The 16,072-nt window shown below is 41.9% G+C and overlaps 3 protein-coding genes across 3 annotated transcripts in view; all 3 read left to right on the top strand.

Moving 5' to 3' along the window:
* LOC141802528 (tenascin-R-like) overlaps positions 1 to 3,027 on the top strand; it is a 51,599-nt gene extending 48,572 nt beyond the window's left edge. Inside the window, exons 14-19 of the mRNA XM_074686060.1 lie at positions 1,222 to 1,354; positions 1,434 to 1,585; positions 1,660 to 1,756; positions 1,845 to 2,000; positions 2,084 to 2,247; positions 2,356 to 3,027. Coding sequence (XP_074542161.1) covers positions 1,222 to 1,354; positions 1,434 to 1,585; positions 1,660 to 1,756; positions 1,845 to 2,000; positions 2,084 to 2,247; positions 2,356 to 2,442 — 789 coding nt within the window. The 3' untranslated portion in view covers positions 2,443 to 3,027. The remainder of the gene's footprint in view (positions 1 to 1,221; positions 1,355 to 1,433; positions 1,586 to 1,659; positions 1,757 to 1,844; positions 2,001 to 2,083; positions 2,248 to 2,355) is intronic.
* A 4,325-nt stretch (positions 3,028 to 7,352) lies between these two features.
* LOC141803467 (LIM/homeobox protein Awh-like) lies at positions 7,353 to 10,763 on the top strand. The gene is made up of 6 exons (XM_074687527.1): positions 7,353 to 7,532; positions 7,645 to 7,847; positions 7,927 to 8,035; positions 8,119 to 8,254; positions 9,760 to 9,992; positions 10,167 to 10,763. The coding sequence occupies exons 1-6, from the start codon at positions 7,407 to 7,409 to the stop codon at positions 10,554 to 10,556; spliced, it is 1,197 nt and encodes a 398-aa protein (XP_074543628.1). The 5' UTR covers positions 7,353 to 7,406; the 3' UTR covers positions 10,557 to 10,763.
* A 2,259-nt stretch (positions 10,764 to 13,022) lies between these two features.
* qrfp (pyroglutamylated RFamide peptide) lies at positions 13,023 to 15,859 on the top strand. Its single transcript, XM_074686457.1, has 2 exons — positions 13,023 to 13,069; positions 14,527 to 15,859. Exon 2 carries the CDS (start codon positions 14,527 to 14,529, stop codon positions 15,007 to 15,009), a length of 483 nt encoding a protein of 160 aa, XP_074542558.1. The 5' UTR covers positions 13,023 to 13,069; the 3' UTR covers positions 15,010 to 15,859.
* The last annotated feature ends 213 nt before the right edge of the window (positions 15,860 to 16,072 follow it).

Raw genomic sequence — 16,072 nt, 5'->3', positions numbered from 1 at the left:
TTAATGGATCCATAAAGACTAATAACTGAGATCACTTCATGACAACAGTCTAAATCAGTTTAATGAATTATTGAACAGGGGAGTGATAGAGCACGAGCTACAGGCTAAAACATGAGCTAAAGGCTAAAACACTGACTAATAGCTAAAAAAACAGGCTAAGAGCCATAACGCAGGCAAAAACACAAGCTAAAGGCTAAAAATGAGCCAAAGGCTAAAACACTGGCTGATGGCTAAAACACTGGCTGATGGCTAAAACATGGGCTAATGGCTAAAAAAGGTGCTTAAGGCTAAAACACAGGCTACATGCTAAAATACTGACTAAAGGCTACAACACGGGCTAATGGCTAAAACACAAACTAAAGCAATAAACACTGGCTAATGGCTAATATTTGGGCTAAAGGCTAAAACACAAGCTTAAAGAATTAACTCTGGCTAATGGCTAAAATACAAGCTAAAGGCTAAAACTTGAGCTAAAAGCTAAAACATGGACAAAAGCATTTAACACAGGCTACAGACTGAAATTTGGGCTAAAGGCGAAAACACAAGCTTAAAGATTTAACTCTGGCTAATGGGCTAAAATACCAGCTAAAGGCTAAAACAAGAGCCTAATGCTATAACATAGACTTAACCCTAAATACAGGCTAAAGGCTTAAACACACTCTAAAAGCTAAAACACAGGGAAAGGCTATAACACAGGATAAAATACGAGCTAAAAGCCTAAACTAGAGCTAAAGGCTAAAACTCAGGCTAAAGGCTAAAACTAGAGCTGAAGCATTAGACACTGGCTACAGGCTAAGATTTAGGCTAAAAGCTAAAACACACGGAAAGGATACAACACAGGATAAAACACGAGCTAAAGACTTAAAGTAGAGCTAAAGGCTAAAACACTGGCTAATGGCTAATACATGGGCTAATGGCTTTAAAATGTGCAAGGCTTAAAGGCTTAAATACTGTCCAGAAGCTAAAACACAGGCTAGAGGCAAAAATTTGGACTAAAGGCTAAAACACTGGCTAAGGCATAAAACATGGTCTGTGGACTAAAAGGCAAGTTAAAAGCTACAACATGAGCTACATGCTAAAATATGGACTAAAGGCTAAAACATGGGCGAAAGGCTAACAGTTAAAATGCTAAAACATTTCATCTCGACACGTTGAAGTTAGAATGAAATCAAATCCAGCAGATCCACACATTTGGGTAACTTCCTGTTTGTCCCTCAACAGGAAGTGATCGTAGACGCCTCGGTCACCCAGTTCAACCTGAGCAGACTTCACCCCGGCTCCAAGTACACCGTCCAGCTGCAGGCGGAGAACAGAGGACGCTTCTCTGCCGCCATCTCCACAGAGTTCACCACGGGTAACCGCCGCTCTCATCACAAAGAGGAGCCATCTTTAACTGATGAAGGAGGGTAACTTCCTGTCCGTCTCTCCTCCAGGCACGCTGAGGTTCCCCTTCCCCACCGACTGCACCCAGGAGCTGCAGAACGGCATCAGGACGTCAGGCGAGGTGGAGATCTTCCCTCAGGGCAAACCCGGGACGTCCATCATGGTTTACTGCGACATGGAGACGGACGGAGGAGGCTGGATGGTAGGAGGAAAGCTTTCTGCTGTCGTCCTGAGTTATGTCTGAGTCAGAGCAGGTCTGAGTGTCCCTGTCTGCAGGTCTTCCAGAGGAGGAAGGACGGGTCCGTGGATTTCTTCAGGGGCTGGAAGGATTACACCAAAGGGTTTGGAGATCTGAGCGGAGAGTTTTGGCTCGGTGAGACGCTCTGACACGCAGACGCTGCTGGGAATCACATTTACTCCTGGACGTTACACAACACTTCTCGTTCTTCTTCCTCCTTCAGGCCTCGATAACCTTCACAACCTGACCACCATGACCAGGATGGTGCTGCGCGTCGACCTGCGAGACGGAGACGAGGCTGTGTACGCTAAATACTCCACCTTCGAGGTGGCGCGGAGGAACTACAAGCTGTCCGTGGGCGGGTACAGCGGCACTGCCGGTGAGAGGAGCTGGAGTTTGATGAGACCAGAGGCTTAAATGTAAAGAATAAAACCAGTAAGAGATGTCTGTTCCCGTCTTCAGGCGACTCCCTCACGTATCACAACAACCGCCTCTTCTCCACCAAAGACCGCGACCCGATGCCGTTCATCACCCGCTGCGCCATGTCGTACCGAGGAGGCTGGTGGTACAAGAACTGCCACGAAGCCAACCTCAACGGCCTGTACGGCATCGACGTCAAACACCAGGTAACGGCGTCTAAAGTTTAACAGAGCTGAAATATTTCTAATGAAACACGCTCTTATTTTGGCGGGAAAGGTGGGCTCAGGTGTGTTTCCTGTGTGTGTGTGTGTCAGGGAATCATCTGGACCAGCTGGAAGGGGAAGGAGCACTCCATCCCCTTCACCGAGATGAAGATGAGACCGGCATCCTTCAGAGGATGAAGAGGAGGAGGAGGAGGATGAACTGTTGAACACACGCATGGACAGCAGTGTTGTTCATGCACACACACACACACACACACACACACACACACAGATATAAGAAGGGAACGTATTCTTCCATGTGTATAGAGGTCAGTTATCGTATGTTACTGTAGATTGTACAGTTTCTCTCTCGCAGCTGCTCCCACTCGCTCCGTATTTAAAGGGCCAGTTCACCAACATAAGCAACCATACACACTTCCTACACTTCCTACTTTAATCCTGTTTGTCTTCAGGTTTTTGGATCAAAGAAACCACTCAGAGGTCACTTCCTGTTTAGATTCTCCCTGTATTATGCGCAGTGGAAACTCCCTTCAGAATCAGGAAACGTATTCAATCAAACAGACTCAAACTCAGACTTTTAAATGGTCCCAAACCCAGGCTCTAAATTGAACTATGTGTTACATACTTTGGCCACATGGGGGCGCCAGATCACTTGTTTCTGGTTCATGTTGATTTGGCAGGTTTGGGAGCATAACAGTTTATTATTTAAATGAAATATTTTGTGTCATAGTGGATCAGTTCATAGAGAGATATTCTTTATTCTGCAACCAAAACGACTCACCGTACAGGGCAGGGTTAAAAACAAAGACTGCAACAACACGTCTCAGAAAACTTTGACAAATCTTTAGATTCTTGCCCTGTCTTAGTCAGTAAGTCTTAGTCAGAAGATCTGGGGTTTGATCCCTGTCCCAGCTCCCTGAAGAATCCCAAATTATCCAACAATGTTTCCACCCAGCCACTAGGGGGCAGTGTTTCTTCCACTGCAAGTCCCAAGACGTCAAAGCCTGTAACCTCTTTCGTCTGTTTCTGTTACAAAGCCTGTCAATCAGCTGAGCTGAGCCTCTGATTGGACAAACTTGTGTAATGTCGTAATCTCGACAAAATCGCAGAATTTGGAAAAAATTCGCCCTCCGTTTAATGTGTGCTGATAGAGAAATTACCGCTTCGGACTAAAATTATGCTTTGGACCAGGCTGAAAACATGTTTACTCTGCTGTAAAGATCGTCTTTTTGAGTGGCTGTATGTGGTTGCTGTTGCTTCTACAGACAGCCTCTAGTGGACACTCGAAGAACTGCATTGTCTCATACGTTTGGACAGGAGGTTGCAAGATAAATAAGGAGAGTTGTTTCAGGAAGGGCAACAAGAGCCCCATTTCCACCAAGTGGCAGACTGGGACTGAAAAACAGCCCGGACTTTGACTCGGCCCGGCCCACAACAATGGAACACATCGGTAAACTGGCAGCACGCCCCCAGCAGTACTGGCCGTCAGGATTGGCAGCACTGGCCATTCTGGTGTTCTCCAGAACATCAAGATGCCCAGTCCGCCCCTGACCTCATTACTTAAAAAAAAAGAAAAACACTCCAACCACCGGGCGGTTAGGGTCTGGAAAAGACCGGCCGTTCGGGAAAAGTCCCAAATTTCCCGATGGCCAGCTCGCCCCTGCAGATTACACAATCTTCAAATCCTCCAACAACACTGTCTGGCACTGTCCCCCGTTCGAGCAGCGGGATTGCCAGGCGACTCTGCCACAGCCTGATCCGCCCCGCCCCCTCTCTGTCATGTTGTAGCCGTGGCCCACCAGCCCACCAGGGAAATCCTTGGTATCCCCGTACGCCAGTCCGCCCTTGCTCAGTACGTCACACGTTCTGTGGCGTTTCCTTTGACTAAAACCAGGACAGGTCCTCAAATCACCGACCCGTACCGTCCCACTTTTTGGTTCCCTTCTGTTGGGGTGGAGCTAGAAACACTGCAGTCTGTTGATCGGTGGAAAAGATCGTCACTTCCTGTTTGTTTGGAAAATGGTGTCACCAACAGCTGGAAACTGCTGTTGAAACCAAACTGTGTCGCATCTTCGTTGGATTTATTAAGCTATCAGCATCCAGCTTACAACCGCCTACCAAGAAGGACACGGTTGGCTTTGGAAACACAAACAGGATCAGGCTTCACTGATCCAAGCCGTACCATACTGTACTGATCCGTTCTGGACCACTTGGTGGGAACAGGGCTCAAAAGAAGAATTGGGAAACAAGTGATCTGCTTTGGTGAGGAGTTTCTGTAACTTGCCCCCTGCTGGGATTGGCATTTTCATGACTCGATCAAATCTTGGCCTACACCTAGTTTACAGACCTGAAACAGCAGAGCACCCCCTTCTCTTCTCTTCAGACCAGGTCCAGAGAAAGTCTGTCAGATACCGTTAAAAACCATTAAAAGGTGGAAAGCAAAATAAACTCAGAAAACCGGACACACATCAGTCTTTAAAGGTAAAAACCTGACATAAGCTTTTCAGATTTGATCAAAAACAGGTGATGTTGTATTTAATTTCACTATTTGTCTCCTCTGTTGAATGTTTCCCCTCTTTAATGTTCTCTTTGAGTAAAACAGAAAACAGGGCCTGGTTTTGTTTCAGCTCTTTATGTGACTGTGCAGATTCTGTTGGACCCTGTTTTAAAGCTCAGCAGCGCCCCCCGCTGTCTGCTCTAAGCTATATCAGATGCACTGTCCTCAGTTTTCAGTCTGTTTGTGGTGAAACTTGTCTGAACCCAGACGTTTGTTTTGTGATGTTTTGGTCGAACTTCTTTGTGTAAATCTGTTTCTGTTCCTCTCTTCACTGAGCTGCCTTACAGATAATAAAAGGATTGAACAGGAAGTGTGTGTGCTCCCTCTCGTTGTTTGGTAAGAAGGACAGGAGTCACCTTGAGCAGCTCTCAGGTGGGACTCATCCCAGATGTCCCTCTTCATTTTAATTGATCCCACAGGTGCAGCTCCTCCCACCTGTCGGCTCACCAGGCAGCCAATCACATCCCTCCTCACCTGTGCTCTGAGCCAGCTGGGCCTCTTGTTTACAGGTGTGTGTGTGGGTGAGGACGTCACAGGGGACAGGTGCTGATGCTGCTGTCAGTCCTGATTGGTCCGTGGATGAGGTGGAGAGCGATCCCAAAACCACAGGATGGGCGGCGGCAGGGACACCTGGAGGACGGCGAGCACTGAGCTGGGTGACAGGACAGTTTACAGGTGTGAGTTTCTACAGAGCGTGCTCAGTGGAAACAAGTCTGCACAGCACAGGTGAGCTCTCCTTTTCTTTGGTTTACCTGGATGAACAGAGGTAGGAGATTTATATTTTTATTTTTCACTTCTTTTACTAAACGTTGAGTAAAGAATGAGCAACAGGTGTCTGACATGGAGAGAGGAAAGACGATTTGATTCAACAGATGGTTCAGCAAATTCATCTTCCTGTTTGGCGTCTGTTAATTCTCCTGCAATGACTAAAAATAAGGTTTGTCTCCACAGAGACTTCTTCTCTCACATCATCAAAACCTCAAAAATATCATCTGGTCAAAGGTTAATTATTTTAAGAACACTTCATGACGTCTCAACAATCACTTAACATGACTCAGCATTTATATTTAATCATGATATCCAGATTTCTACTGAGCCAATGAAAACATTTGGGGTTTTTTTTGCATTTAAAAAGAAATATGTAAATAAAAAATGTAAATTATAAATAATAACAATAAAAATAATAATTAAACATTTTAATTGAATGGTACCTTTTAAGACACTGAAGAACACCTTAAAATATAGACATACAAAAGTCATTTTTTAAAAAAAGGAAAAAAATTATGAAGGTTTTTGTACATGTAAGAGGGACATGAAATGTATATTTATAAGGGTTGTTATTGTTATATATATATATATATATATATATATATATATATATATATATATATATATATATATATATATATATATATATATATAAATGTGTGTGTGTGTGTGTGTGTGTTTGTGCGTGTGTATAAATATATGCACACACATATAATATAAACATATATATGTATATATACATATATATATATATATATATATATATATATATATATATATATATATATATATATATATATATATATATATATACGAACTGAAAATTGAAATGTAGATAAAAAAAGCCTCATGAATACATATAAAATAAATAAAAATGTAAAAATATACATATATATGTAAAAAATATATTTTGTTAGAAAAGATTAAATAAAAAAAAAATAAACAAAAATAATACATCAATAAAAAGGTTTACAATTTTTTATTACCCATATAATTATCCATATAATAATATAAAACATTTTTTTATTGATGTATTTTTTTATTTATTCTTTTCTTACTAAATATATATTTTTTTCATATATATGTTTATTTTTACATTTTTATTTAATTAAGTGTTGTTTTATTTCAACACTTTAAATTCTCAAAATACTTAATATATTATTTTCAAATCAAAGTTAAAACTCTTAAATGCTGAATTTAGAAAAATAGGATCTTAAAGCTCCTGGGAGGATATTTCAACTGTCGAAACTAAGTAATAAAACGAACTTTGAGTCCTTATTTTGATTTTCTAAAAGCAAAAATGACAAACAGGAAGAGTAATTTTATATTTTAATTGTATCACTTCAAAGTTATTGTGTGTGTTTGTCACAACTGACGCAGAGTAGGTGGCAGACTGCATGTCACTGAAACAGCTTTAAAATGTGATTTCCTCCCCGAAAGTTGCCGAGATATCAGGAAACACGACTCACATATGTAGAGAATGAGGTCAGAAGAAAGAAGTGTAGATTTGTCAAAGGGGGGCGCCAAAACCAGCACAAGCTGAAAGTCACTCAAAGCAGCTTTAAAGCTTTAACCCAGCTCTGAGCTGCAGCTGTTAGAGAGAATAACATGATGTTTCTGAGGTTTACAGTCACCTGTAGAAACATGTCTGTGTGACTTTGTGATTTAACCTTCGGACACAGATACACGCGGCGTTAAGGGAACACGTATGTGTCACATGTAACGTTTGACCTGGTTAATGAGGCTGTTTTTAGTTCTTTGATTAGGGAAGAGCTGACCCTCCTGGTGATTACCTCTCTGCCTCTTCAGGACAATTATGATGTCGCCAGACGAGCCGGCCCTCGAGGAGCTGCTTTATGGTGATGACCTTGGTGATGAGGCGGAGGGGGCGGAGCTTAATTTGGGCCCTGGGGTGTCAGAGGAGAGAGCTGATGGAGACAACGTGAGTGTCACTTTGCTTGACCTAGTTTTCCATCACGGCTCAGGACGATAAAAACAAACATAAACCAGCGTCTGTGTTCGTCTCCTTTCATGCCTGTGCTGGTTTCTCTCAGGCTCCAGCAGCCGTGTCCATCCAGGAGTCCATCACGTGCGCCGGCTGTGGCGAGCAGGTGTGCGACCGTTTCTTCCTGCTGGCGGTGGGCCAGGTGTGGCACGGCGCCTGCCTCCGCTGCAGCCAGTGCCACTGCGAGTTACAGACACACCCCTCGCTTTACTGGAGGGACGGGAACATCTACTGCCAGCAGGACTACGGCAGGTCAGAGAGGCCAGAAAAGGAGATTACACCTATGTTTCCTTTTGGTATCCTCTGATTTCTTATTCCTCCTCCTCATCAGGGCGTTTGGGAGTGGTCAGTGTGCACGCTGCTTCCAGCCAATCCCTGCCTCTGCTTTAGTCATGAGGTCAGGTGAGCTGACCTTTCACCCCCACTGCTTCTCCTGTCAGGTAAAGCTAACCTCCATAATGTGCAGTGTTTCAGCTCCAGCTCTGTGTGATCTGAGCCCTTTTACTTCCTCCCTGTTCTGCAGCAGTGTGACGTTAAACTGATACCAGGGAACCTGTACTGCATGCAGGGCCAGAACCTCTACTGTCAGTCCCATTACCATGACGACAGGAGTGTCGCGCTGTCCCACGATCTCCAACCTGAACAAAACGTGAGCGAAGGTGAGAGCTGGAGTATTCTTTTTTTCTCATATTAAAAACATGAACATGTTGTAGAAATCTCTGAATCTATAAACGGCTCAAAACGCTCCATTCAAAATAAAAATACTGGAGATCTTCACGAGACTGGCTGAAGGACAGGGATCTCTTAACTGGTTCCCGACACAATGTAAGGGCAGGATCAGTACGTCTGGCACCCAAACAGAAGGGTCCCAAAAAGTGGGGCGATACAGGTCAGTGATTTGGGGATCTGTCCCGGGATTAGTCAAAGGAAACTATAGAGTAGTGAGAGTGCCGAATTACAAAAATAAATCTATAAATGAATAAATAAATAAATAAATACATTATATAAGAATCTATAAAAGAATAAATAAATAAATGAATTAATAATTTATATAAGAATCTATGGAATAATAAATAAACAAATAAAAAATATATAAGAATCTATAAAAGAATAAATAAAAAATGAATTAATAAATAAATTATATAAGAATTCACAAAAAAAAGGGTGATAAAAACAGAAATATAAAGAAAAATTAAAAAAAATAAATAGAAAAGTGCTTAATAAATAAATAAGTAAATGGATGGTGTTTATATTTATACTTTCATTAGCCTTTTATTTTAAGAGTTTATTTTTTGTTTTTATTTTTTATTTATTGATTCATTTTATTAATTATTCTTTAATAGATTATTATATACTTTATTAATTCATATTTTATTCTTTTATAGATTCTTATATAATTTATTTATTAATTCAATTTTCCTTCATTTTTTTATTCATTTATAGATTCTTATATATTTATCTATTTATTTATTCTTTTATAGATTCTTATATAATTTATTTATTAATTCATTTATTTATTTTTTCCTTTTATAGATTTATTTTTGTAATTTAGGACTCTCACTACTTCATAGGAAACACCACAGAATGTGCGCAGTACTGAGACAAAGGGACCTGAAACACTTAGAGGAAACGGGGCTAAAGAGTCAGCAGTTAAAACAAAATGTTTCAGACAGAGGCTGAAATAAGTGTTTTTAAAACATGAGGGAGAGGAAAATAAAGATTATACTGAGCTGTAAATCAGGTGAAGATACTACACGGGCACCAGAGGGACAAAGTAAAGACTGAAAATAACAATTATTTTTGTATAGATATTTTTCTAAAAATATTTGTTTACTATTAATATACATAGATCATATACTTGTATCATTAGATAAATGTTGAAGCTTATTTAAAATGTACAGCTCTTCAATTTGCCTGAGAGCTGAAAGAGTTCCGGAATGTAGTGACATCATCAGGGCAGAATCTGTGCTTGATGATGTTGAACATTCTAGAACCTCAGTGACATCACATTCTCTATCATCAATTCTCAGAGTTAGAGTCTTAGGCCCTGCCCACACATAGCCTGGTTTCTGGGAAAACACAGATATTTTATAAGTTTAGTTCTGTCACCCACAACAAACTACACAGTTTTGCAGCAACATTCTGCGATTTATGTCTGTAACAGCTCAGAATCCAGCCTCAGGTGAAGGGGAGGAGTCTGTCAGCAGCCCTGAGCCACGATTGGACGACAGGGGAGCAAGTGGGAGGGCCCGCAGGAGGACTAAGCGAATCAGAACGTGTTTCCGCAGCGAGCAGCTCAGAGCCCTGGAGACGTATTTTGCCCAGAAACACAACCCGGATGGGAAAGACTGGACCTGCCTGGCACACAAAACCGGTCTGCCCAAGAGAGTCCTACAGGTACGACCAATCAGATATCTGTCCCAGGTTTTCGAAAGCCAAAGTCCCTGCACAGAAACCGAGCTAAAAGCAGCTCTTCTTCTTTTATTAAGACCAGATATAGGCCCTGTATTAAAAGTGAACTGTCCCTTTAAGAAGTGTCTACCTGGGCTTGTTCCACTTCCTCTCTTTCAGGTGTGGTTCCAAAACGCTCGGGCCAAATTGAGGCGTTCCCTCACTGCTGAGGACTCTCAGGTGAATCCTCTCTCTGCTTCATCCAGAGGAGTAACCATGACGACAGGCTCCCCCCCTCTCACCTGCTCCCCACCTGACCAATCCCCACCTTTCCCCACCAGCACCATCGACCACCTGCAGCTCTCCCTGCTCACCGCTCCGCTCAGCAACTCGCCAGTGAGTCCAGCAGTGAACCAGCAACACGACCTGCTACAAAACCCCGACTTCTTCCTAGACTACGATTCCCAGAATGCACCAGGGTGCATCTCTCCTCTGGGGGCCTATGAGGACTTTGGAGGAGCAGAGGGGAAAGTTGATCCTGATGGTTCTTTTAGACCACATTACTGCTGATCAAGAGTCCTGACACTGATTTCAATTTGTCGATTATTTCCCCACATAGAATTTCAAAATAAGAGCGTTTCACGTAGAATCACTGACTTAATACTGACTGTGTGGATGTTAGACCTCTGAGGTCCCTTGGTAGACTCTCAATCTGAAGCCACTCTGTTTTTAACTCACTCTAACTAAATGTAATCTGCAGCACGTTTTACTCTGACCCTGATGAAGCCAAACACATTAGTCTGGAATAAATTTTTTCTCTTTACGACACGTGTCGCTGGAGTTTTTCAACTTTTTAAAACTGAATTTATTTGCTTTAACCTAGACAATTCAACTCTTTATTTTCCTTAAATTCCAAAATTTTAAATTCAGTTGACCTATGACTAAGCCACGCCCCCTTAACTCACTGAGCGTTGATCAGGACAAAAATATAACCTCCTTGTCACCATCGTTACCCAGAGTGTGGGGATGGGTACCTTTCACATCTGTAACCTTATGGTACCAATGCTTGGTACCTGGCAATTGCTATCGTTACCAACGGTACCAAAAAGGTCCAAAAGTTCCTAATTCAGTTCCCATACCTACAAGAGTGTGTCTCTGTTAGTTTGAAGCTACTGTATTTACACTGAATCATTTGGCTGTTACAGATAAGCTAATAAAGCTAAGCACCAGGAGCTAACATTAGCTTAACTAGAGCTCTTTGATTAATAGCTAACAATCAGTATGTTCACATGCAGTCAGTAACCCTTTCATATTTGGAATACTAGCAATAACCCGGTTGCGCAAGGGCCATGTGAACACCAATAACCCTTTTTAAAAATCAGACTATGCTCATATTCTGTTTTTTTAAGAAACCCCAAAACACCCCTTGGGTACTCCTTTTCTAACCCCAACATTTCATCTTGTATACGCCTTTCCGGATATCCCCATAAAAAGAAACACTAATTTGTGTACTACGCATGTTTTGTTCACAAGAAACCTTTGTCTTTTCAGTACAGGAAGTCCGCTGCGCCGCTGCTGTTGTTGTTGCTATGGATACAGCAAGATGAAGTGGAGACGATGCGCACTGCGTCATGACATTTTCTGTGCATCCAGATGTTGCCCGTGTGCCGCTGTTTTGATCGGGATACCATGTAAACAGGAAAAACTCTGTTTGCTCACGGGTTATACGGAATGTTCCAGAAACCAGAAAATAGACATCAACCCAAACATTGACTGCATGTTAACGTAGCCAATGATGTATGACCACCAAAAAACAAACACTAGAAGAAAACAGGCCAACGAACTCCCAACAAACAAAGAGATACGATGAACAACGCAGCTAGGAGCTAACGTTATGCTAACTTTAGCTAAGGTTAGAGAAAATCCTACGCTGTCCGTCAGACTAGAGTGGTGGCTCGAGGGTTAAAGATAACTTTATATTTCTTCTGCTGCCTCGTCCTTCTTTGTTTAATTCTCACAGAGTTGATGTTGGGGTCTACCGCACATGTGACCAAGATGTGACTAAGGACACGGTTAAAAATACACCCTGTCGCCCAGACTCTCAGGATACTTTGTGTGGGAGTCACATGTTCCCCATGAACACCACTTGAAAGAAAGAAATGGATATACACAATGTGATTGGCTCATCACATTTGAGGGCGGGACTTAGCCATGGGTCACTTTCAGTACATCATGAATACTCAAGAACAGAGTCACAGAAACCCTCAAACTATCTTCACCTATAGGATGAAACGTAATGTTCAAGTGTCAGGCAAAACTTCGATCGACGTCGGTACGACAGGAAGAAGCATGTGAGCTCTGTCTGGATGAGAGCGCACAGCACAGCTCAGCGCAGCAGAGATGCTAACCGCTAATCTCCACAACCAAACTCAAAACAAGAAAAACCTCCACCGAAAGGAGAACGTGGCGGCTTTCTACTTCATTTCTCTTAAAACGTCTGTGATGATCTCCCGTGTTTATTGTTTTCTACGCACGAATAAACCACCTGGGGTTTACCGTTTCAGAGCTATCCCGCTCGTCGTTGTCGAGGTGGTGGTTGCGAAGATAACCGTCAGACTGAGCCGCAGTCTTTGTCGGATAATTGGCAGTGAATGAAGTTGACGTTTTAATTAGTCCGAGTTCAGACCCGTTGATTGTTCATCAGACAGCTTGAATTAAATTCTTTCAGGTGTGTTTCCGTCTTCCCGGCAAAACGACCTTCATGACGACAAAGACCCGACCGACATCCTTCATCCTCAGCTCACCATCCTCCTCCTCCTCCTCCTCCTCCTCCTCCTCACAAACATCTTGATGAATTGTTGCTTCCTCAATGTGAATTGGCTCCTCAATCAGCCGCCAATAATTGCAGGGGTGTCTGCGTCTCTGCGCTGAAAGAATGAAGGTTACGATGATCTGTGCGTCAGGGGGGGGGGCGTGGACCAGAGGATGACGGGGACCCGCGACCTGAGGTGTGACGGAGGGGCAGAAGTTAAAAAGGTGGACAGACCCGAGACCTGAGACTGGAAGTTAGACCGCCACAGAAGGTAAGAAGCAACTTTTGACTGAGTTTTCACGTTTTCTTGTGAATAATCCTCCAGTTTTTCTTTTTGCAAGATTTCATTTCCTGTTTGATTCTGCAGGAAGCAGCTGATAACTTTCCCGTGGTTCTATCTTTGTTTTGATTCTTACATGAGACTTCCTTATGCACTTCTTTTGATTTCTCTGTCACATTTTGAGTCACATTTTCAGTGCAATGATCCTTTAAGACTGAATATCAAACCTTAAGTTTTTGAAGTTGTTTCAGATTTTTAAAGTTGATGAAGAAAGTGTGCAGATTGGCTTTAAATTATGTTTTTCTGCTGATGTTTTCTGATTTTAGACTTCATCAGATTCATGGCTTTCCAACTCTGAGGCCAGAACAATTTTTTTTGTCACTTTTGTCTCAAAGTTTTGAGTCTAAGATTTGATTTCTAGGATTGTAAAATAAGAATTCGAGTCTGTTTTTCTGAACTTAACGATTTTTTTTAGATTTTTAAATGAGGTTATTTTTTTAGCTTTTATGAACTAAATCGTTTGTGAAGGTTGGTTAAAATCCACAGACAGGGTTCCTACAGCTCAAGGCAAGTTCAATTTAAGACTTTTTAAGACTTTTTAATGGCATTGGAAATCAAATTTAAAAACAAGTCAATAACGAACCACAATTGAAACAAACAAAACTAACGAAAACACCACATGAATTACCTGGGTTAGAGGCAATTTTAACCCTTTGTTTATTTTACATTAAACATCACTTTTTACCTTTTTAACCCCATTTTTACAACTTTATGCCTATTTTGCCCCTTTTCATCTTTTTTGGCCACTGTCACAAACATTTTTGTAATTTTTACATAGTTTTTGAAATTTAATTTCAAATTTATTTCTCAATTTTGCTGCCATAATCAGTTCTCCTAAGCCACTTTTGGATTTTTTTTGCCAACTTTTCCTCATTTTTTTTTCTCTCCAAGCACCCGAGGTAGAACCAAGACATGTGTCTGCTTTAAAAGTTCCTGGTGCAACCACATCACCGTTTTGTTAGTTCCGCTATTGTGATTAAGCGATGTTGCCACGAGAGTAATCAGGAAATTATTTAGAAAAGTAGATAAATGTTACTTAATATTTTTTTACTTCAAACTAACATAAATCTTACCAATGTGTTCAAATTTTTAAGACTTTTGAAATTTGTATTTAAGACTTTTTAATGCCAATTCAGGCCTTATTTTTAGAATTATGAATTCAATGCCTTTTAAGACTTTTCAAGGATCTGCAGGAACCCTGCACAGAGATACCTCTTAAAAACAAATCTCTGAGTATTTAAAAATATTTATGTGATTTCTTTTTGTTTTTTTCTGTGAATGAATTTGCGTTTCTCTCTGCGTTAATGCCGTCCTGAGTCCTTCACACGGACGATGTTTGAGTTATTTTGGAAACTAATCAGAGTGGACTCCTTTCCTTTGGTTTCCAGATGAGACCCTCTTTCCACCTCGGCACCTCCGGGCTCACCTTCCTCTCCCTCACCCTCCTCCTCCCTGTCCCCCACACCGTCACGTCTTACCCTCACCCCCCCAGCGCCCTGCTACCCAGGCGGTCTGGATCCGAGCTGGAGTCCACCCTCCTCAGACTCCAGGCCGCTCTGGATGACCCGAGCGCCGCCTGGCTCATGCAGCGTGACGCCTGGGCTGAGAGGCTCAAAGACTCCCGGCTGAACCTGCTGGAGCCCAGAGAGGGGAGGGAGAAGGAGGAGGTGCTGAGGACCCAGAGAGGAGACCCGTCGGCCCGGCTGCTGTCACCTTTCCCTGGAGGTCACTCTCTGGAAAGCATTAGCTACCAGGACGGAGGAGAGGGGGACGACGGGAAGAGGAACCAAGCGCTGACCTTCATCGCTGGAGGACTTCAGGCTGTGAGCAGAGAGAAAGGAGGATTTGGTTTTCGCTTTGGGAGGAAATAACGGACTGACGGGGGCTGTGGAGGCAGGAGGAGGTGATTGGGGAGGAGGTAGATCAGGCTCCACATCAGGATGGTGGGACATCACGCAGTGTTGTTGGGCATGAAGACGTCTCCCAGCAACTGGGAGACATGAAGGGTGTTAAACACAGCATAGCAACCACATGTGACAGGAAAACACGCAGAGCACCTGCTAATTTCAAACCTGGGCTTTATTTCACATCTCTGAAGCTAAACTCTGAGAAGAAACTTAACACCACTTTTAACGGACATCATGTTAGCTACAAAGGAGAGCAGGGCAGGCATCACACGTTTTGTCCACTTTGACCCCAAAACAGGCCAAGCAGAAAGAAAAGGAGCTCACTGACCTTTGCTCTGTTTGTACACTGACCTATGATTTAATCAAAGTAAGACCCATCTGCAATCAGCTGACAGTAGTGGTGTGGGGCAACACTTCAGTCATTGATTTGGAAAGTGAACCCTGACCCCATCCTCTCAAAATGAGTCTGCTCTAAGCAAAAAGCATATTCAACAATTAGTACGTCAAATATAAGTCACAAATTTAAATTCAAATAATGTTTTTGCTATTTCCCTAAAACAAAAAAAAGTCCCAGGAATCCCTCAAACATTAGTAACATAGTTTAAAAGCGCAGTCCTAACTGTTCTCCATGTTTCCATCCTCTACAGCAGGGAAATACTTTTTTTTGGACAGCATTAAATGTTGAAAATATCTCTTTGAAAGTGAATGTAAATGTTAAATGAAGACATGATTCACATTATGTACATATATAGATATTTGGATGTGAGCCTTTGTGTTTATTCGTTGACTAAGGCATAAGTAATGAATAAAGAGTTGGGAGTTGCAGACTGTAAATAAAACACATTTATTTACGATTTTATTGATTGATTCTTGAAGCTGATTTATTGAATGTCATGTAGGTGTGCAAATGAGTTTTTATGAAGAGAATTTATGAATTACTGGAAATAGCAAAATATTAAAATTTCAGTAAAGGGCTTTTTTTAATTGTTATTTTTTGGAAACTATTAATTATTATCATTATTTTAGT

The sequence above is a fragment of the Halichoeres trimaculatus genome, unplaced genomic scaffold, assembly GCF_033239565.1.
Source record: "Halichoeres trimaculatus isolate MK-OKI-2021-1 unplaced genomic scaffold, fHalTri1.1 fHalTri1_scaffold_14, whole genome shotgun sequence".
In the NCBI taxonomy this organism is placed as follows: Eukaryota; Metazoa; Chordata; class Actinopteri; order Labriformes; family Labridae; genus Halichoeres; species Halichoeres trimaculatus.
The sequence above is the reverse complement of the archived record's forward strand: the minus strand, read 5'-3'. Positions and strand labels throughout refer to the sequence as shown.